Raw genomic sequence first — 18,498 nt, 5'->3', positions numbered from 1 at the left:
GTGAACGTAATAACCAGGACAACTGAAATCTACCGTCAAACTCAAGGTTTATTTATAAACACACGGTAATGGGGGGGGAGCAGAAAAAGGGGCTGAGCTGGACCCAAGGAAAGAAACAATAAGTATGCAAAAACACCCCTAAGCTAGACTAGCCTACTTTAACAACAGCTAACTACCCAAAAATACAGTGGGTGGTCCGCCCAGTTCTAACTAGTGTATTTAACAAAGTTCACCTACGGGTAGTGTATGCCCATGGGCGACTTGTCTTGGTTTCCCCTTTTCCCACCAGCAATCAAACACACACCATAACCAAAAACAATACTCACAGGTGATGACAAAGTGATATGGAGATGCTCAAACAAAAGGCGAGGTTACGACACAAAGAGAGAGTGAAACAGAGAGATCTACATACATGGCATTTACAGAGAGATTGAGCTCTAGAGCAAACAAATGATGGGGTTTTTAAAACCATGGGGAAGGAACTGTGATAGGGTAGGAAACAGGAGGAGGTGTGTCTTCTGATTGATGATTGATTGTTGACTGATTGGGGAGTGATGATTTTCACCTGTGAGGGGAGAAGGAGAGAAAAGAAACACACACACAGGATACACACACACACAGGATAACTGTATCCGTAACATCCTAATTGATGTGATTTAGACTCTACCATCTGCAGGTCTGCACGTCCTTGACCATTCTGTGGCAGGAAAGGGGAGTTGCCCCGACCATCTCTTACAGACTCAGATAAAAACCGGCAGACTGTGGCAGGCCCTGACCATCTCTTACAGACTCAGATAAAAAACACCAGACTTGTCCAAGGTAAATTGGGTGTTTCGTCAATGTAAACTTCCACAAGGAGGTGTGAATGTTATTCTTCACTGTTGGTCTGGATCGCTTTTCTTCCCCTCGCTCTCTTCCGGAGGGAGACACCCTCTCTGACACGGGGTGAGGGAAACTACACTCGTGTACATCTCTGTGATTACCAATAATGACTACATAGAATTACATTTTTTTTTTATTTTACCTTTATTTAACTAGGCAAGTCAGTTAAGAACAAATTCTTATTTTCAATGATGGCCTAGGAACTACCTGCTCAGGGGCAGAATGACAGATTTGTACCTTGTCAGCTCGGGGGTTTGAACTTGCAACCTTCCGGTTACTAGTCCAACGCTCTAACCACTAGGCTACCCTGCCGCCCCACTTCATAGAACAAGGGAAGAAAAAAAGGCCACATGATACTATTTTGCTGAAAATGTTGCATCATACACTTTGGTCATATAATGCATCCCAGTTATGTATTATACGGTTGTTATACCTGCCTATGAGTTGTTATGACGGCTTATAGCAAGTGTTATAATGCTCTATGAGGCATTATGTTTGTGCCTCGTAGAAAGTGTTAACTTTTTTGTTTTGTTTTATTGTCTTCCACGACAAGCTTTCTACTGCTAATAGTTGCTAACGTTATTTAATAGGAAGCATTGTTTTTCAGTTAGGCAAAGAGAAGAAGAGCATCACTGTTAGAACAGCCGTGGGTATTACATAAAGCCACAGCCAGTACAGGATGGCAGTCAGTCAAGACCAAAGCTATCTCATTATGTAATGTTTACAGAGCTATTCTTTGCTAGCATCCAATTTAGCATCCTTTTGTTTTCAGGAATGTCTCTTCTTATGCCCCCCCCCCCCCCCCTCCCCCCCTCCCTATGAGACAATGGGACACGCATCAGACCGGAATACCTTTTCAGTCATCGCTATTACCATACGACAAAGCCCGAGGGGATAAAATACGATCTATTCAGGACGTTTTGCCGATCCGTTTCTAAATAAGCCCACACTGATCAATGGGCTTCTCTGTACCACGTCGTTGTCATCCCCTTTCATATTAAAATAACTCAATAATACATTACACGTTTTACTGGAGGACTTGTGAACTATTGACCAAGCTCAGATGAAAACAACAAACTGCATGCATTAGCCAACTGTGGTTGAACACAAAGAGTGGCTATTAGTTTAAATGTGATTTGGATGATTTTTTTATTTTTTTATGGGCAGGTTCATTTCTACACCTTTCTCAGGTGTATTCCCTCATCACAGTGCGTGTCAGATCTGACACCATAAGTACCAGAGCACGTGTGTAAGTCTTAGAGACGTTCCATATGTTTGACAGGAGAGAGCTCAATCCGGTTTCTTAAATTTGGACTACAACTAAAGTAAGACTATAATCCCCCAGTTTTACGGGAACGACCGATCTAGCAGAATCACACCGACGCCAGAGCTCTATTTTGAAAAGTTATATTATCTTAAAGTTGATTGCTGACATGCAAAACATTTTTGGGACTATATCAACAATGGACTAATGAAACAAATATCAAAATACAGTTGTTTTTTTTTTGGGGGGGGGGGTAGAGTTTTCCTTTAAGGGAAAAATGTAGATTTTTCCATTTGCTGTATTCTATTTATGTTGGTTTAACATCAAGGCCAGTTTAACATCAGGGCCAGTTTAACACCAGGGCCAGTTTAACATCAGGGCCAGTTTAACATCAGGGCCAGTTTAACATCAAGGCCAGTTTAACATCAAGGCCAGTTTAACATCAAGGCCAGTTTAACATCAGGGCCAGTTTAACATCAAGGCCAGTTTAACATCAGGGCCAGTTTAACATCAAGGCCAGTTTAACATCAGGGCCAGTTTAACATCAGGGCCAGTTTAACATCAAGGCCAGTTTAACATCAAGGCCAGTTTAACATCAGGGCCAGTTTAACATCAAGGCCAGTTTAACATCAGGGCCAGTTTAACATCAAGGCCAGTTTAACATCAGGGCCAGTTTAACATCAAGGCCAGTTTAACATCAGGGCCAGTTTAACATCAAGGCCAGTTTAACATCAGGGCCAGTTTAACATCAGGGCCAGTTTAACATCAGGGCCAGTTTAACATCAGTGCCAGTTTAACATCAGGGCCAGTTTAACATCAAGGCCAGTTTAACATCAAGGCCAGTTTAACATCAGGGCCAGTTTAACATCAAGGCCAGTTTAACACCAGGGCCAGTTTAACATCAGGGCCAGTTTAACATCAAGGCCAGTTTAACATCAGGGCCAGTTTAACATCAGGGCCAGTTTAACATCAAGGCCAGTTTAACATCAGGGCCAGTTTAACACCAGGGCCAGTTTAACATCAAGGCCAGTTTAACATCAGGGCCAGTTTAACATCAGTGCCAGTTTAACATCAAGGCCAGTTTAACATCAGGGCCAGTTTAACATCAGTGCCAGTTTAACATCAGGGCCAGTTTAACATCAAGGCCAGTTTAACATCAGGGCCAGTTTAACACCAGGGCCAGTTTAACATCAAGGCCAGTTTAACATCAAGGCCAGTTTAACATCAAGGCCAGTTTAACATCAAGGCCAGTTTAACATCAAGGCCAGTTTAACATCAGGGCCAGTTTAACATCAAGGCCAGTTTAACATCAGGGCCAGTTTAACATCAAGGCCAGTTTGACATCAAGGCCAGTTTGACATCAGGGCCAGTTTAACATCAGGGCCAGTTTAACATCAAGGCCAGTTTAACATCAAGGCCAGTTTAACATCAGGGCCAGTTTAACATCAAGGCCAGTTTAACATCAAGGCCAGTTTAACATCAGGGCCAGTTTAACATCAGGGCCAGTTTAACATCAGGGCCAGTTTAACATCAAGGCCAGTTTAACATCAAGGCCAGTTTAACATCAGGGCCAGTTTAACATCAAGGCCAGTTTAACATCAGGGCCAGTTTAACATCAAGGCCAGTTTAACATCAGGGCCAGTTTAACATCAGGGCCAGTTTAACATCAGGGCCAGTTTAACATCAGGGCCAGTTTAACATCAAGGCCAGTTTAACATCAAGGCCAGTTTAACATCAGGGCCAGTTTAACATCAGGGCCAGTTTAACATCAGGGCCAGTTTAACATCAGGGCCAGTTTAACATCAGGGCCAGTTTAACATCAAGGCCCTGGAGCTCTGAATGCCTTCGAAAGGCAGCCTTCATGTGCCCCTTCTACTTATCTAAGAAGGAAGCGGCAGGGCCGGCAGGGTAGCCTAGTGGTTAAACTGTTAGACTAGTAACCGGAAGGTTGCAAGTTCAAACCCCTGAGCTGACAAGGTACAAATCTGTCGTTCTGCCCCTGAACAGGCAGTTAACCCACTAGGCCGTCATTGAAAATAAGAATTAGTTCTTAACTGACTTGCCTGGTTAAATAAAGGTTAAAAAAAAGGCCTGGTGAGAGTTATGCAGTGGAAACACTACCTTCACGTATCCAAATCACTTACTGAATTCACTTCAATGAATGCAACAATTACCCCTTCTCAATCCGCATGCGAAAGTTATATAGTTATAAAGTTATATAGCATATTACGGCCGTGGCGGCTGTCGTGTAGGCCTTGTACAAACCCACGGTGTTGGATGGCCATCCATCTTGTACGGTTTATATTAGGACTGCCTCTGTCTCAGGAGCGCTTCTTGAGGCTGTCCTAATATGGATACCTTAATCCTGGGTTATACAAGCTTCACCAGGGGATTCAGAGTCTGCCAACATACAGTACTTTTCCAGAGGTACACAGTGGAACATGTCATGTAGAAGCACATTGCCAACAGTGGACCCTTCCTCATATACCCCAGTAACCGAAAGGTTGCTGGATCGAATCCCTGAGCTGACAAGGTAAAACATCTGTCGTTCTGCCCCCTGAACAAGGCAGCTCACCATCTGTGAAGACGTGGATGTCGATTAAGGCAGCCCTCTCTGATTCAGAGGGTTTGGGTTAAATGTGAAAGACACATTTCAGTTGACTAGGTACCATTCCCCCTTTCCCTTCACGGTGACTCATTAAATTGTGTCCAAGGTTCTGGGTCCCAATAGCATGTGAAGCCAGATGACTCCATTTTACTATTAGAGCACGTAACTGCTCTAGTGCTGAGACTCACCGCTTTAAATAAACGGTCTGTACTTTGGGGGGGGGGGGGCCCAGACGGGGAGCATTCGCTCCATATTGGATCGTATCTGGGGTACAGACCGTTCAGTGATAAGACAAAGACAGTGATAGGACACACACACACACACACACACACACACACACACACACACACACACACACACACACACACACAGGGCACAGTGTACCAAATACCAGGAAGCCAAGCTGATGCCTTCAAATCGCTCCCTCTTTGAAACAAAGGCACCATCCTTCTGTTATGATCGAGTTTGACTGATGGCTGCACCGCCTCACCTACTGACTTAGGGGTGACAAAATGGCGTAAACTTCGTATGGCTAATTCCGATTATGTGGGCATTATGCCAAGCCACTTTCAGTTCCAGTTCAGTGGTACTGTAATGGTGGCCTGGTTAAACCAGACTGGACGCTGGTCTAAGTGATGTCAAACAATGGTGAGAGAAGTGTTCAGTCTGGTTGAAACCACCAAAGCTACCATGACAACCTGGCTAACGCAATTACAGACACAAAGCTACCATGACAACCTGGCTAACGCAATTACAGACACAAAGCTACCATGACAACCTGGCTAACGCAATTACAGACACAAAGCTACCATGACAACCTGGCTAACGCAATTACAGACACAAAGCTACCATGACAACCTGGCTAACGCAATTACAGACACAAAGCTACCATGACAACCTGGCTAACGCAATTACAGACACAAAGCTACCATGACAACCTGGCTAACGCAATTACAGACACAAAGCTACCATGACAACCTGGCTAACGCAATTACAGACACAAAGCTACCATGACAACCTGGCTAACGCAATTACAGACACAAAGCTACCATGACAACCTGGCTAACGCAATTACAGACACAAAGCTACCATGACAACCTGGCTAACGTAATTACAGACACAAAGCTACCATGACAACCTGGCTAACGCAATTACAGACACAAAGCTACCATGACAACCTGGCTAACGCAATTACAGACAGGATGGAAATGGTTCCTGTGACCTCACAGTTCATCTTGTACGACCACAAATGAACATTATAGTCCCAATATGTAATTTCAACAGCTTGACCTTGAACACTGTGTTTGGCAAGTTGAGAAATGGGGCAAACGCTCTCAAAAATGTATTAATAGACAGAGCTACGGATGCAAGGGTTGACGGTCAATGAGATGGACATAATTCTAAGTCTATTTTGAAGCTATACATTGTGTACATACAGTGAGTGTACAAAACATTAAGAACACCTGCTCTTTCCATTACATTGACTGACCAGGTGAATCCAGGTGAAAGCTACGATCCCTTATTGATTTAACCTGTTAAATCCACTTCAATCAGTGTAGATGAAGGGGAGGAGACAGGTAAAAAAAATATACATATATATATATATATATATAAGTCTTGGACTGTGTCTGTGTGCCATTCAGAGGGTGAATGGGCAAGACAAAATATTTAAGTGCCTTTGAACAAGGTATGGTAGTAGGTGCCAGGCTCACTGGTTTGTGTCAAGAACTGCAACGCTGCTGGGGTTTTCCCCCTCAACAGTTTCCCGTGTGTATCAAGAATGGTCCACCACCCAAAGGACATCCAACCAACTTGACACAACTGCGGGAAGCATCCCGTTGGACTGCTTTAGACACCTTGTAGAGTCCATGACCCGACGAGCTGAGGCTGTTGTGAGGGCGAAAGGGGGAGGGGGGGGGGGGGGGTCAGTGCATACATTACATATTGTATACTTTACAAACGCAAATTACAAAAAAAAATATCACAAACTAGAGTAATACAACCTTTTGGCTTATGATGCGGGCTAAAATATTGACCCCACGTAGCTTGCCCACATCGGCACCATATGGGCCCGATGCAGGCTAAAATATTGACCCCACGTAGCTTGCCCACATCGGCACCATATGGGCTCGATGCAGGCTAAAATATTGACCCCACGTAGCTTGCCCACATCGGCACCATATGGGCTCGCTGCAGGCTAAAATATTGACCCCACGTAGCTTGTCCACACATTGGTTGTGGAGAAAAGTAACTAATAAATGCCATCTAGCAGATGCTTTGTTCCAAAGCCAGTTAGACTTATTGGTGCGTGCATATAGTATGAACTGGGTGAAATGGGAATCTAAACCACAACCCTGTCATTGCAAGCGCCATGCTCTTACCAACGGAGCCACACAGGACCTACAGAGGCTTTGGGAAACCCAACCCTCGTTGGTTAGCCAATCAGGCGGGTTAGTTTGCCCTATAAAACATCCCGTTCGGTTGTTTTGTGACAGGAGGACAAAGGACAAAGGGGAGATTGCATGTGCCAGTCTGTTGTGTGTATGTTGTTTGCCCAGATCCGACAATGAGACTGCTATTAACCTTTGGCCCAGTAATGGGCTGTTTTTGTGGTTTCTCCTCAGGATTGGAAATCCAGTGTACTTTCTAATGAGAACAGCTTTGTTGTCGCGAAAGCAGTGTGAGTAATGCTGAACCTCAAAAGGATGAGATCTAGGTCACCTAAATAGGGAAATATTCCTAATTCCTTCCTAATTACAGCGTTGGAAGTGTTATATAAAGTTACAAGTGGTTCTGGAAATATGAAACGGTTAAAAAGTTAACTCCTTTATGACATCAGGCAAATGTATTCATGAACCAGATTAAACAGAGAGGGAAGACAGTGACTGTGTTGGAATATCCATACTAACATACGGTATACTACACACTTAATGAGTATTTACTACAGTTGGTGTGAGTATCCGAACACAGCTAGTGGTCTGTGTCCCAAACAACACCCTATTCCCTTAATGGTGCACTACTCTTGACTAGAGCCCTGGTTAAAAAGTAATACACTATGTAGTGAATAGGGTGCCATTTTGGGAAGCGTCCAGTATTAGCCTGTTAAACTCAGACCCAGTACCCGGTCCAGGCCCCCCCGTAAAGGCCATAAATCTATGCACTATGCTCATTTGCATAGAGTATGCTCGATTTACCAAAAGTGCAAACATTTAGTATGCATGGACACCCTGACGGCCATTGTAAAACAATGCATTTACTTCTGCATCCATTTTACCTTGTACGCATCATCCACATGCGCCGTTTAGCTAGGTCATCGTTTACAATAGGAAAAGTGAATTGGAAAAGAAGTTTCCTAACCTGTCTGTTGTCTTATTTTTTAAATATTTTTTTACTCCATAACTTAAACGCCGATTGCTGCGGTCACTTTAAGAGGTCAGGCTTGACAATTCCTTCAGCCGTTTTGGTACATTGACTCACTATCAAAACCAGACGCAACTGGTTTAAAGTGGCCAAGAGACAGTCATGTGATCTCCTACCGCCATCTAGTGGACAAACTGGGAATCGGACAGGAGATATATTTACATCAATGGACAGATAAGAGGCTTCACCTTTCTCCTCATATGTGTAGCATTCCTGTAAGAAGAAAAATAGCACGTTACACAAGCCCTGCGTTTTTTTAATGCTATGTTCCTATGGGAATTTGCACATTTAGAGAGCCACCAAAAAAAGATCGATCAAATGTTTTTTTCTTTATTTTTACTAAAAATATTTTTGGAACAGTAAATGCTGACATGTTATTTCAAATCTTGCCTTTTAAATCTCTTATTCTCCAACATGGGGACAAACGGTACATTTCTGGGGGGTTTTGGGCTCTGTAGTAATGACATTGTTTCGACACCTATATCAGAATCCCACAGTTCTTACCTTTGTAACACTACTAAGCATGTATTTGTTGGCCGTATCGTTTTAAAACTGAAATGTACTTTATGAAAGTAGTATAAAATATGAATTGTTTAGAAAAATCCACCAGAGGGTGTCAGAGTTAAAGAGGTTTACTGTAGCTCAGTGTTCTGATGTGAGGTCAGAGTTAAAGAGGTTTACTGTAGCTCAGTGTTCTGATGTGAGGTCAGAGTTAACGAGGTTTACTGTAGCTCAGTGTTCTGATGTGAGGTCAGAGTTAAAGAGGTTTACTGTAGCTCAGTGTTCTGATGTGAGGTCAGAGTTAAAGAGGTTTACTGTAGCTCAGTGTTCTGATGTGAGGTCAGAGTTAAAGATGTTTACTGTAGCTCAGTGTTCTGATGTGAGGTCAGAGTTAAAGAGGTTTACTGTAGCTCAGTGTTCTGATGTGAGGTCAGAGTTAAAGAGGTTTACTGTAGCTCAGTGTTCTGATGTGAGGTCAGAGTTAAAGAGGTTTACTGTAGCTCAGTGTTCTGATGTGAGGTCAGACTTAAAGAGGTTTACTGTAGCTCAGTGTTCTGATGTGAGGTCAGAGTTAAAGAGGTTTACTGTAGCAGAGGTTTACTGTAAAGAGGTTTATTGTTGTTCAGTGTTCTGATGTGAGGTCAGAGTTAAAGAGGTTTACTGTAGCTCAGTGTTCTGATGTGAGGTCAGACTTAAAGGGGTTTACTGTAGCTCAGTGTTCTGATGTGAGGTCAGACTTAAAGAGGTTTACTGTAGCTCAGTGTTCCTGCCGAATCCACTGATTTGAAGGGGTGTCCACATACTTTTGTACACAGTGCATTCGGAAAGTTTTCAGATCCCTTGGACTTTTTCCACATTTTGTTAAGTTACACCGTTATTCTAATATTGATAGATTATTTAATTTTTTATCACCATCTACACACAATACCCCACAATAACAAAGTGAACGCAGGTTTTAAGATATTTTTGTAAATGTATTAAAATTTTAAAAAAACAGATACCTTCTTTACATAAGTATTCAGACCCGTTGCTATGAGCCTCGAAATTGAGCTAAAAGTGCATCCTGTTTCCATTGATCTTCCTTAAGATGTTTTTACAACTTGGAGTCCACCTGTGGTAAATTCAAATGATTAGACATGATTTGGAAAGCCACACACTTGTCTATATAAAGGTCCCACAGTTGACAGTGCATTTCAGAGCAAAAACCAAGCCATGAGGTCGAAGGAATTGTTCGTAGAGTCAAAGGCAGGATTGTGTCGGGGCCCAGATCTGGAGAAGGGTAACAAAACATTTCTGTAGCATTGAAGGTCCCCAAGAACACAATGGCCTCCGTCATTCTTAAATGGAAGAAGTTTGGAACTACGAAGACTCTTCCTAGAGCTGGCCGCCCTGCAGAACTGAGCAATCAAGGGAGAAGGGCCTTGGGCAGGGAGGTGACCAAGAACTCGATGGTCACCCTGACAGAGCTCCAGAGTTCCTCTGTGGAGATGGGAGATCTATCCAGAAGGACAGGCATCTCTGCAGCACTCCACCATTCAGGCCTTTGTAGTAGAGTAGCCAGACACAAACCACTCCTCAGTAAAAGTCACATGACAGCCAGCTTAGAGTTTGCCAAAAGACACCTAAAGGACTCAGACCATGAGAAACAAGATTCTCTAGTCTGATTAAACCAAGATTGAACTCTTTGGCCTGAATGCCAAGTGTCATGTCTGGAGGAAACTTGGCACCATCCCTACAGTGAAGCATGGTGGTGGCAGCATCATGCTGTCTGGATGTTTTTCAGCTGCAGGGACTGGGAGACTAGTCTGGATCGAGGGAAAGATGAACGGAGCAAAGTACAGAGAGATCCTTGATGAAAACCTGCACCAGAGCGCTCAGGACCTCAGACTGGGGCAAAGGTTCACCTTCCAGCAAGGACAACGAACCTAAGCACACAGCCAAGACAACGCAGGAGTGGCTTCGGGACTTTTTTAAAGTCTTTAAATGTCCTTGAGTGGCCCAACCAGAACCCGGACTTTAACCCGATCTAAAATCTCTGGAGGGACCTGGAAATAACTGTGCAGCAATGCTCCTCGTCCAACCTGACAGGGCTTGAGAGGATCTTCAGAAAAGAATGGGAGAAACTCCCCAAATACAGGTGTGCCAAGCTTGTAGCGTCATACACAAGATGACTTGAGGCTGTAATCGCTGCTAACGGTGCTTCAACGAAGTACTGAGTAAAGGGTCTCAATACTTATGTAAATGTAATATTTCTGTTTGTTTTTTTCTAAATTTGCACAAAAAACCTAAACACCTGTTTTTGCTTTGTCATTATTATTGTGTGTAGATTGATGAGTAAAAAAACAACAATTTAATCAATTTTAGAATAAGGTTGTAACGTCACAAAATGTAGAAAAAGTCAAGGGGTCTGAATACTTTCCAAATGCACTGTCTATAGTGTATTAGTGTATGTGTCAATTTCCTCACTACACGCAAATACGAGTGTTTCTGAATCTCACCGGTGGTATTGGGCCAGCGACTGTCCATTGTCTGGTTGTAAGCAAACCACAACATCCACAATTCAATAGGGATTTCAAGATGTGGAGGACCACCCCGTGGAGATGTGAGAAATATAAAAACACCACCCACTCGTCACTCATAATTATGTAGGGACACTGGAAAAAACACTACCCTCTCGTCACTCATAATTATGTAGCGACACTGGAAAAAACACTACCCTCTCGTCACTCATAATTATGTAGGGACACTGGAAAAAACACTACCCTCTCGTCACTCATAATTATGTAGGGACACTGGAAAAAACACTACCCTCTCGTCACTCATAATTATGTAGGGACACTGGAAAAACACTACCCTCTCGTCACTCATAATTATGTAGGGACACTGGAAAAACACTACCCTCTCGTCACTCATAATTATGTAGGGACACTGGAAAAAACACTACCCTCTCGTCACTCATAATTATGTAGGGACACTGGAAAAAACACTACCCTCTCGTCACTCATAATTATGTAGGGACACTGGAAAAACACTACCCTCTCGTCACTCATAATTATGTAGGGACACTGGAAAAAACACTACCCTCTCGTCACTCATAATTATGTAGGGACACTGGACAAAAACACTACCCTCTCGTCACTCATAATTATGTAGGGACACTGGAAAAAACACTACCCTCTCGTCACTCATAATTATGTAGGGACACTGGAAAAAACACTACCCTCTCGTCACTCATAATTATGTAGGGACACTGGAAAAAACACTACCCTCTCGTCACTCATAATTATGTAGGGACACTGGAAAAAACACTACCCTCTCGTCACTCATAATTATGTAGGGACACTGGAAAAAACACAACCCTCTCGTCACTCATAATTATGTAGGGACACTGGAAAAAACACTACCCTCTCGTCACTCATAATTATGTAGGGACACTGGAAAAAACACTACCCTCTCGTCACTCATAATTATGTAGGGACACTGGACAAAAACACTACCCTCTCGTCACTCATAATTATGTAGGGACACTGGAAAAAACACTACCCTCTCTTCACTCATAATTATGTAGGGACACTGGAAAAAACACTACCCTCTCGTCACTCATAATTATGTAGGGACACTGGAAAAACACTACCCTCTCGTCACTCATAATTATGTAGGGACACTGGAAAAAACACTACCCTCTCGTCACTCATAATTATGTAGGGACACTGGACAAAAACACTACCCTCTCGTCACTCATAATTATGTAGGGACACTGGAAAAACAACCTAAATACTGTCTAGCGGTAGTTTTCCTTTTAAAGTACACAACCTTTCCGAAGCGTAACCATTAGCAGGGGCTACTATGCATCTCAAATGGTACCCACCCATTGTCCTGCTGGGAAAAAAATTATCCTCAGAGTTGGGGAACATTGTCAGAGCAGAGATCCTCACCGATCCTCCACCAAATGTCACAGTGGGTGGGAGACCTGGAGAGGCCTTACAAGCCACAGTGTCTCGCACCCACTGTGAAATTTGGTGGAGGATCGATGATGATCTTGGGGGGGTGCTTTCAGCAAGGCTGGAATCAGACAGATTTGTCTTTGTGAAGGACGCATGAATCAAGCCACGTACAAGGTTGTCATGGGAATAAAAATTGCTTCCTTCTGCTCTGACAATGTTCCCCAATTCTGAGGATTATTTTTTTTCCAGCAGGACAATGCTCCATGCCACACAGCCAGGTCAATCAAGGTGTGGATGGAGGACCACCAGATCAAGACCCTGTCATGGCCAGCCCAGTCTCCAGACCTGAACCCCATTGAAAACCTCTGGAATGTGATCAAGAGGAAGATGGACGGTCACAAGCCATCAAACAAAGCCGAGCTGCTTGAATTGTTGCACCAGGAGTGGCATAATGTCACCCAACATCAATGTGAAAGACTGGTGGAGAGCATGCCAAGACGCATGAAAGCTGTGATTGAAAATCAGGGTTATTCCATCACATATTGATTTCTGAACTCTTCATAAATTAAAACATTAGTATTGTGTTGTTTAAAATGAAAATGGACTTATTTTCTTTACATTATTCAATGTCTGACAACAAAATTGACCAGTTGTCATTTTCTGCAAATAAATGCCCTAAATGACCCAAACACATACCTATAAATAGTAAAACCAGAGAAACTGATAATTTTGCAGTGGTCTCTTCATTTTTTTTCCTAGAGCTGTACGTATGCAATATAACTTCCAATAAATAGCATCTGAGAAAATGCACATATCTGCTGAATCTGAGTACTTTTTTTGTCTTGTTCTTTACAGTTTGTCTACAGAAAAACATTTCATTATTGTTGCAGCTCCGTCTTCAGGCTCCAGACGATGCGAGGTAACCAAACCCAACTGGGGAAATTCATCTTAACGTTATGTTTGAAATACGTATGGCTTGAAGATTGTACTGCAATGTATTTAAACACATTCTCACAAAGTCTTCAGTAAAGATAGTCTACTAAGCTGGTTGGAAATACATATTCAGTTTGCATAATTTTACATTGACAACAAAGTGAACAATATATTGCTTCGGCAATGTCATTGAATATACAGGATATTTAAAATACACTGATTAAACTCTCAAATGTTGTTTTTTTTCTATCTCTGTACCCCACACATACAATAATCTGTAAGGTCCCTCAGCTGAGCAGTGCATTTCAAACACAGATTCAACCACAAAGACCAGGGAGGTTTTCTAATACCTCGCAAAGGAGGCCACCTATTGGTAGATGGGTAAGAAAAATGAAAAAGCAAACATGGAATATCTCTTTGAGCATGGTGAAGTTATTAATTACACTTTGGATGGTGTATCAATACACCCAGTCACTACAAAGACACATGCGTCCTTCCTAACTCAGTTGCAAGAGAGGAAGGAAACTGCTCAGGGATTTCATCACGAGGCCAATGGTGACTTTAAACCAGTTACAGAGTTTAATGGCTGTGATAGGAGAACACTGAGGATAGATCAACAACATTGTAGTTACTTCACAATACTAACCTAAATGACAGAGTGAAAAGAACAATGTCTGTACAGAATAAAAATATTTAAAAAAACAAACATCCTGTTTGCAATCAGGCACAAAAGTAAAACAACAAAGAGTGTGGCAAAGAAATGAACTTTATGTCCAGGAATAAAGAGCGTTATGTTTGGGGCAAATCCAACACAACACATGACTGAGTACCACCCTTCATATTTTTAAGCATGGTGGTGTCTGCATCTTGTTTTTCAGGATATAAAAAGAAACGGAATAGAGCTAAAGCTTAACCTTGGAAAAAAACCTGGTTCAGTCTGCTTTCCAACAGACACTGGGAGACAAATTCACCTTTCAATAGGCCAAACACAAGGACAGATATACACTGGAGTTGCTTACCAAGACGACATTGAATGTTCCTGAGTGGCCTAGTTACAGTTGTGACTTAAATCGGCTTGATAATCTATGGCAGGACTTGAAAATGGTTGTCTAGCAATGATCAACAACCAACTTGACAGGGCTTTAATAATTTTTTAAAGAATAATCTGCAAATATTGTACAATCCAGGTGTGCAAAGCTCTTAAGAGACTTAGAAAGATTCACAGCTGTAATTGCTGTCAAAGGTGATTCTAACGTGTTGACTCAGGGCCGTGAATACTTATGTAAATTACATATTTCTATAAATATGCAAACATTTCTAAAAACATGTTTTCACTTTGTCATTATGGGGTATTAAAAAAAATCGTATGTAATGCCTTTTGAATTCAGGCTGTAACATAACAAAATGTGGAATAAATCAATGGGTATGAATACTTTCTGAAGGCTTTGTATGATATTATAATAAATTATAATAATACATAAATTATTATAATAAAAATCCCCATCAAAATCCGTCAATTTAAACTAGAGATATCTGTTTATTGAATGGGTTGATTCTCAATCCACCACATCCGGCTGTGGCGCTCTTCCACATCTGCAGTGGAAGGTAGCCGAGCTACCTGTCTGTCAGATCATGAGAGTTCCCGAAAACCGGTTTTCACATGAAAACGCCTGTAGTGTCCTAACGGTTTGGCCTACAAACTAGTATGACCACTCTACGGACTCGTTAAAAAAAAATGAATGGAAGTATGGAGGTCGTTTTGTGCCTACCTCAAAAAAAGGGGCTAAATATGTGTACAAAATATATATAAATATGCTAGATGTAGGACAGATACTTCAAAAACGTATTCCTTATTATTTATTTTTTGTATGTGTTTTTGCCATTTATATATGTGTTATTCCCATGCATTTGTATGGGATATGGTATTAAAGGCCAAATTCAATATTTAATTATAATGTTTTATATATATTTGTATATATACCTAAAGGGCTCCAAAAATGCCAAATCAAATAGCTAAATGCTCCATGGTTTGACTGCCAATGTTTTTAACGAACGAAATAATTGCTTGATGACCTCTACTCGCTTTGGTTGCTTGCTGTTGATCCCTTTCCACCTGAAGGTGGCAGAACACAAGTAAATGTTGATATTGTTTAAAACGCCAACGACGGAGAAGGATACGTTTTCCCTTCTTCCCGTTTATAGTATTTCCTGTTCCGGTTTTCTAAACGCGTAAACAGAGGTTTGAAAACATACATTTGGCATTTGCTTCCAAGAGAGCAAAGATAGTTTTTTTTCTCTTAGAAATAGCTTAGGTTTAGATTTTTGGAAATGTACAGACCGGATTTCAGACAACCCGGTCCGGGCGGAATGGGATCGCGAGGTGGTTTCAGAAGCCCGACAGGATTCGACAACAGCGCGGTGGGAATGCATCCTTCTCCACCGTGGGGATTTCGTGGTGGTCCCCCTCCGTCTTTTGGACCGCCTAGATTTGGCCAGTTTGATTCTCCAAATACTCCTCCAAGAGACTTTAGTGGTAACGGTAATAGGGGTTATCACAGTGGAAGTGGGGGTAAAGGAAGATTTAACAACGGCTCATCTCCAGCGTATACACCGCGTAGACAGAATCCGAGTCCTCGTGGCGCTTCGTACAGAAATTCTCCATACCACTCACAAAGTCCTGGACAACATATGGGTTATCAGGTAACTATTGAATTTTTTTTTGTTGCTTACTAAGTAACCCTTTTTGTTATAAATTGTTATTTATTTTAGCGCCTCTGGTCTGTGTTCTCGTAGATCGGGTTTTGTTTCACCTGCTATTTCCCACTCGGACGCCTCCGAATTGACGCAGGCGCGGTGTAATTAACGTTACACATTTGATATAACAAATATATTTGTCTGTCCAACGATAACCTAAATGATTCGTGAGTAGAAGACGACGAAACGCCATTTTTACCATCATGATGATTTGAGTAGATAGTATGTTTTGGCGTTTGTCTCGTTTATTTTTAGTTTCGATACCACGGCGCTTCTGTTTCTCACACGTGTCTGTAATTGACCTCCCGACGCCCCCATCATTTTATTTAATCTAATTGGTTTATAGTTTCGATGTCTCATAACGTGATGGTTCTTTCCCCTGAAGGGTTCCCCTCGGCATTCCACTCCGTTTGGGCCGCGCGGTGGCAGAGGCCAGGGGGCACAAGGTGGTGTGGAGAAGTTTTACAACGCTTCTATGCTGCAGGACCCATGGGCTAGCCTACAGCCAGTGCCGGTCACGAGCACAACCAGCTCCCAACAGCAAACCACACATACAGGCAGGCCAGGGAGATATTTCAACTAGGACTTTCCCCTTCAAACCATGCAGATGAGGCCTCAAACCTTTCCGTTTCATATTTGCCCTGTCCTTTTCTTTTGTTTCGGACTATTACCAAAAACCATTGAAGTGTGGTAAAAGTTGCCTATAACACAGACTATATAGTACAGCAGTCTTTGAAGATGTCAGAGGATTCACCAGCAATTGTTAGCGGACACACACTGTCCACTATCTGAAGCTCTTTTCCAGCACACCTTGTGATCACACCTTTACTTTTTAAACCTGATCGTGAGACTTTCTCAATTTCAGGGCAAATGGCAGCATACTAAAAACCAAACACAGGGAATCAATTATATTCAAAAAATTCTTTAGTGAATTTTTTTATTTTATCCATTTTTGCAGGCTAGTTTAATACCATATATGGTATGTCTGTGTGTACCTTTTTAATCATATGTTTCCCATTTTTAACATTGTGTCAGTATAAAGTGTTGATTAGTAAGGGGACTTTTTTTATTTACTTTTACCCCTCAGAAGGACAGCTGTGAATCTCTAGGTCTGTATCCACAAAGCATATCCCAGTGGGAATGCTGCTCTACAATCAGTGTTGCCTTGTTTTAAAAAAATAAATAAGATTACGTGGACAGATCCTAGATCAGCACTCCTACTCTGATGTTTTTGTGGATACGGGCCCTGATCTCCACAGGTTAGCATTGCGTTGGAAGAACTGATTGATTAGTTGGGTCTAGCCTGTTATGATGGACTGTATAAACCTCTAATTTGTTCTAGGCCTATTTCTAATGATATTACATGTGAAATGTATTTTACTGCTATTTCAAGATGGGCAATATAAACCAGTGACCTTGTCACTGCCTCAGGTTTCTACATGTGTAAATATGTATTCTAAAGGATATGTGTTTTCTTATTGTCGAGAAATATAATTTGGACGTTTGGTGTAATTGTTTGTAGTAAATTCAAAAAAATTGTAAAAAAAAACGGTTGTGATTAGTTTGACTTAAGACAATTGCCCGCAGCGTATCACCCTTTGCCCCGTGTAGGGTGCAGTCTTTTGGATGGGATGTTAAATGGTTGTCCTGACTGTCTGGTCATGAGGTGTTAACCCTGGTGTCCTGGCTAAATTCCCAACCTCGCCCCATTTCCATCAAGGCCACCTAATCACCCCCCCCTTCATTTCTAATTGGCATATCACTCCTCACCTGATGGCCGGTGAGCGTTGGTCGCTATGCATCACCCAGGTGGGCGAGGTGATTGTTTTTTTTCCTCCCTCGTACTATGTGAAGTGCTTTGAGTACCTCGGTTGGTAGTAAAGCGTTTAAATAGACCTGATCCATTTATTACTTCATTATGATTGGCCAAAGACTTAGGCCTACTCGATTATGTAAATGCATGAGTGGCGTCCTTATATAATCTGTTTAACTTTTAAGTCTCGATATGATGATTTTACAAATTGACATGGTGCTTGTCCCTTATGCAACAGTACTACATACTTTTGTCTATGTATATATACACACACACACACCCATCACTCACATGTGAAAATGTAGTTTACTCTGGTTTGAAATGTCTATTAAAGTTTGCTTTAACTTTTTATAGCTGTTCATCTTGTAAGGTTGTCCCA

The 18,498-nt window shown here is 42.0% G+C and overlaps 1 protein-coding gene and 1 long non-coding RNA gene across 2 annotated transcripts in view; one reads left to right on the top strand and one right to left on the bottom strand.

Moving 5' to 3' along the window:
• Nucleotides 1–18,498, bottom strand: part of LOC149971176 (uncharacterized) — a 160,073-nt gene that overhangs the window by 17,002 nt on the left and 124,573 nt on the right. The window lies entirely within an intron of this gene.
• mplkip (M-phase specific PLK1 interacting protein) lies at nt 15,751–18,468 on the top strand. The gene is made up of 2 exons (XM_021590091.3): nt 15,751–16,252; nt 16,692–18,468. The coding sequence occupies exons 1-2, from the start codon at nt 15,881–15,883 to the stop codon at nt 16,887–16,889; spliced, it is 570 nt and encodes a 189-aa protein (XP_021445766.2). The 5' UTR covers nt 15,751–15,880; the 3' UTR covers nt 16,890–18,468.

This window comes from Oncorhynchus mykiss, chromosome 28 (assembly GCF_057628025.1).
Source record: "Oncorhynchus mykiss isolate SJ-2025 chromosome 28, ASM5762802v1, whole genome shotgun sequence".
NCBI lineage: Eukaryota > Metazoa > Chordata > Actinopteri > Salmoniformes > Salmonidae > Oncorhynchus > Oncorhynchus mykiss.
This window is presented reverse-complemented; position numbering and strand designations above follow the sequence as displayed.

What these genes read in the sequence shown, in the direction of transcription:
- mplkip (XM_021590091.3), top strand. Translation starts at nt 15,881, where the DNA reads ATGTACAGACCGGATTTCAGACAACCCGGTCCGGGCGGAATGGGATCG. An exon ending in GACAACATATGGGTTATCAG is followed by an intron (nt 16,253 to 16,691) that starts GTAACTATTGAA and finishes TTTCCCCTGAAG; the next exon opens with GGTTCCCCTCGGCATTCCAC.